At 43.2% G+C, this 4,689-nt stretch overlaps 1 protein-coding gene across 1 annotated transcript in view; it reads right to left on the bottom strand.

Annotated features, from left to right (window-relative positions):
• Positions 1-4,019, bottom strand: part of LOC111139647 (olfactory receptor 2Z1-like) — a 14,493-nt gene extending 10,474 nt beyond the window's left edge. The window contains exon 1 of the mRNA XM_022491973.1: positions 3,906-4,019. Within this exon, the coding sequence (XP_022347681.1) occupies positions 3,906-4,019 (114 nt within the window). The remainder of the gene's footprint in view (positions 1-3,905) is intronic.
• Positions 4,020-4,689: the final 670 nt, after the last annotated feature.

The raw sequence follows: 4,689 nt of genomic DNA, 5'->3' as shown, positions 1-4,689 counted from the left end.
AAAAAAAAAAAAAAAAGAAAGAAATAATTAAAAAAAGAAAACCAATAAAGAAAATATATAAAAAGGAAAAAAAAATATATATATATTAGATAAACTAGTTAAAAACGTTAAAAAAGAAAAGGGTAAAAGTTAAAAAAATTAGCAGAAGAAGAGAAAAAAAATTGAAAAAGAAAAGAAATTAAATTAACTGCAAGGCTAAGGAATCATGGGGAGAAAGCCATGAGTTCCATGCTTTGCTTTCTCCTCCTCTGGAATTCTGCCACTCTCCTTGGTATTGAAACTGCACTCCTTGGTAGGTGAACTGCATCCTGGCTGGGTTTCTTGTTAATCTTCTGGGGGAGGGGCCTGTTGTAGTGATTCTCAAGTGTCTTTGCCCCAGGCGGAGTTGCACTGCCCTTACCAGGGGCCGGGATGAGTAACCCCCTCGGGTTTTCTTTCGGGAGCTTTTGTTCCCTGAGTGCTTTCCGTAGAGTTCCGGAGGATGGGAATGAAGATGGCAGCCTCCCGGTCTCTGGCCCAGAGGAGCTGAGAGCCCGGGGCCCCACTCCTCAGTGTGCCCTCAGAGAACAGTGCCCAATTACTCCCGTCACCCTGGCCTCCTGCCGATCTCCGAGCAGACCGAGCCTGCGACCGGTTCAAGGTAACCCTGAGCTTAGAGCTCACTCCTCGGCTCTGTCTCTGTAGCCGGCTTCCCCGTTCTAATACCTGTAAGCTCTGCGACACTCAGACACCCCTGATCCTTCTGTGACCCTGCGGGACCTGAGGCCACGCTGACCCTGCGTGGGCTTCACCCCAGTTAAGCCTCTGGAGCGATATCCCTCAGCGGAACAGACTTTTAAAAGTCCTGATTTTGTGCTCCGTTGCTCCGCTGCTTGCCGGGAGCCGGCCCCTCCCCCCACGGTCTATCTTCCCGTCGCTTTGGATTCACTTCTCCGCCAGTCTTACCTTTCAGAAAGTGGTTGATTTTCTGTTTCTAGAATTGCTGTTCTTCTTCTCTTCGATCTCCCGTTGGATTTGTAGGTGTTTCCAATCTTTAGATAAGCTATCTAGGTGATCTCCCGCTACCTGAAGTAGACTCAGCCTGCTACTTCTCTGCCATCTTGACTCCTCCCCCTTATTTTTCTTTTTAAAGTAAAGCACAGCCTTGGTTTTTATAATTCAAGAAATCTCATTTATGGAGAAAGACGCTGCATAAAAACAAAAAAACAAAAAACAAAACGCCAAATCAAACAACTGTCATATTGTTAGAGACTTTAAATGGTGGAAAATTTGACAGAAGTTGTGGAATTGCCCATTGTCAAATATGGGGCTGCATTAATGGGGCGATGCTTTTAAATTACTTCTCTCTTTCTTGACCTCCCATCTTTCCCTCACTCACCTCACATTGTCCCAGTGTGCAGTTTCCATCAAGACACTGTCTCTTGTTGACTTTTCTCCTTCTTCCATGTCCTTCCAGGGCTCCACGTTGTGGCTCAGAAATGAAACAATCTCTTGGGGAGTCCATATGGAAGTCTGTGAAAGCTGAGTCCATACATCCATCTCCTTTCAATAAGACACCTCTGAAAGTTTCCCATTTCCCCCTTAGAGCCCTGTTTTCCACAGCATGCCTTAACCACCTTTACTATAAATAGGGTGAGCTGCTGCTTGTTTCTTGCTTTCCTTTATCCACTTCAGAATGCTGTGACTGCAAAGCTTTTGTAACTGAATTTGCCCTATTTTCTTACCCAAAGAGTATGATTGCAATCCTTCATAGATCAATGCTCATGATATAACTGTTTTTGACACTTACAGGATATGCCTGCTGGGATGACACATTACATAGCCCCCAAACTTCAAATCCCAGATAATGTAATGACATTTAGATTCGGCCCCCAAATCTGCACATCAGAATTATCTGAGGAGTTTCAAAAAATACTAATGTACATGCCTCATCTTCAGAATTAGTGATTTAATTGGTCTGTGATATGTCCAGATCTTCGGAAGGCTTAAAAGATTTCCAGGTGATTCTAATCTGCAGACAAATCTGGAAACACCGAATAGGGATTTCACAGAGGAATGACAGATCTCCTAGACCAGAATGTGGTCTCTAGATCAGTAGCATCAGCTGCTTCATCAAAATGCAAATGCTGAGAACCCACAGAGACCTATCAAATCAGAAACACTGGGTAGTGTCTCAGAACTGCTTTAACAAGACCTCTAGTTGGTTCAGTTTGCTAAAGTTTGAGAACCCTTATAGCACAGAGATTGTCAGCCAGGAGTGATTTTGCCTCCCTGACCCCAGGGATATTTGTCAATGGCTGAAGACATTTTTGGTTCTCATAACTCAGAAGAAGGGTTGGTGTATAGTGGGAAGAAGCCAGGGATTCTGCTAAACATCCTACAGTGTGCAGGATAGCCCCCAAACAGAACGTTAACCAGCCCCAAATGTCCATAGTGCCAAGATGGCACTGTGTTGTTGAATGATTAAATGAATGAACATGACCCATGATAGAAGTGAAGGGAAAGACCAAAGCTCATACAGTTCACTAAAGGAGGTGCTTTTAAAGTAGTGAAAATTAAGTAGTGAAAATTTACATCTAGTTAGAGCATCGAAACCACCTTAGCCTGGATGTCATGGGATCCAAAAAGACATACATTGTGAGGTGTTTCCTAAGCAGTGGAGAGCTTGGCACAAACAGCAAATTCTCCAGGTGAGTAGTTAGGTTTGTGAGATGTGCACAGAAGCACTGGCAGGTATTTTTCTTTTATTACATGGGGTGGTGGTGGGCTTTCATGGATGTGGCTTAGACTCTGTGAGAGTAAAACTGCCACCATGTGGTCTCTTGCTCTTGGCTTGTTTTACGGATGAACAATCCAAAGTTCTGCTGACTTATTTGACATTCTGTAGCCACAGGCAAAATCTGAACTCAGTGCTGGGGAGACATGGAGAGTGTCTTGACCTGTGAACACTTTTGTCATCTGTTGAGACAGGTCCCGGGGTTGGAGTGGCTGGGGGAGAGGAAAGACTCTCTTTGTTCCACAACTTAACATGGTGTTGGGATTTCATCTGGATACACAAATGGTCTTAATAGTTTTACCCACTAGGCTGCTCTATATGCCAGAACTGTGTTTGGTGTGCTAAATACATGTGTTCTAGGTAGGCATTATTATCTGCATTTTATAGAGTAAAAATCCAAGATTCAGAGATAACGGACACAAGAATGGAGGGTTCAAATCCAGTCTAACCAGAAACCACTACTTGTTGCACCATGTCATTTTGTTTTGACAACATTCTGACAGCTCTCTGAAATCTCACCTCTTTAAAACTGGTGCTCAGGGGCGCCTGGGTGGCTCAGTGGGTTAAGGCCTCTGCCTTCGGCTCAGGTCATGATCTCAGTGTCCTGGGATTGAGCCCTGCATCGGGCTCTCTGCTCCACGGGGAGCCTGCTTCCTCCCCTCTCTCTGCCTGCCTCTCTGCCTAGTTGTGATTTCTCTCTGTCAAATAAATAAAATATTAAAAAAAACAAAAACAAACAAACAAACAAACAAACAAACAAAACTGGTGCTCAGCTGGCCACCAAAAACCAGTGTAACTCAACTGATAAGTTGGAAATGCCAGTTGGTAGACCTACTTTAACTATAAGCTGAGTGATTTGTACACTGTGCTAAATAAAACCAAATGGTTTCCATTTAGGAAACATCTAAAGAAACTTGTTATGTACCATCAGGAGAAAAGATGATGGAGGGCAACTTACCACACTTTGTAGTTCTCCTGTACTAGCACTTTAACAAAGTCCTTATGATTAATGGATATAAAATGAGATGTCCCAGTGGAGATGTTGTTTTCTTCTAAAATAACTGATTGAAGAATGTTGTGGCTTCTCATCCTTCGGAATTCTTTACAAATGGGGGAGCAAGGTCCTTACCTGTGCAGACACCTGAGGCCCTGAATTTGGACAGGATGTTTTCCAAAACTGAGAGCCGGTGATTCTGTCCTTGATGGCTCCTAAGCATTGCCTAGGGTTTTCTGTGCAGGCCATTAAGTAGCTTCAGAAAGGAGACATGATATAGATTGAAAAGAATTCTAAATAAACACAAGTGTCAAGGTATGAGATAAAGTTCATGGTTTCTGGACAAGTGGTAGCTCCTATGGAAAAACACATGAATACTTCCTCACTCATAATGCTGGGTCTACAGGGGCTCTAGGGCCCCCACACTGGTGTTTCAAAGCTCCATATACACAGGATATTTGTGGGCGGTCTTAGACACCATTGGTTAGATCAACATAGCTCATCTCTGTGTCTGGGGGAAACCATTCCCCAGACACAGAGATGTGGAAAAACATCCTTCTTCCCACCCTTCCTCCCTTTCTCCCTCCCTCCCTCCCTCCCTCCCTCCCTCCCTTCCTTCTTTCCTCCCTTCTTCCCTTCAACGTTTCTATCTCTCTTCCTCCCTCCTTATCTTCCCTTCCTTCAAAATATCTACTGAATTTGATTTTAGTTATAGCTTTTTTTGGTCCTATTGCCCTAATGGGTTTTTGTTCCTCAGTTCTAAAAGTAATCACATGGGAAGAAAACTAAAATTTCTTTATCTCCCATTTTGCATTAAGCACTTAACACATTATCTCAATTTATCCTCATACTAATACAACAAAAATGATAATAGATCATTATTGTACAGAGGAAAAAAAAATTCAGAAGGTTAACTAGC

Source organism: Enhydra lutris, unplaced genomic scaffold (assembly GCF_002288905.1).
Source record: "Enhydra lutris kenyoni isolate GAN:26980312 unplaced genomic scaffold, ASM228890v2 scaffoldscaffold112, whole genome shotgun sequence".
Classification (NCBI taxonomy): domain Eukaryota; kingdom Metazoa; phylum Chordata; class Mammalia; order Carnivora; family Mustelidae; genus Enhydra; species Enhydra lutris.
This window is presented reverse-complemented; position numbering and strand designations above follow the sequence as displayed.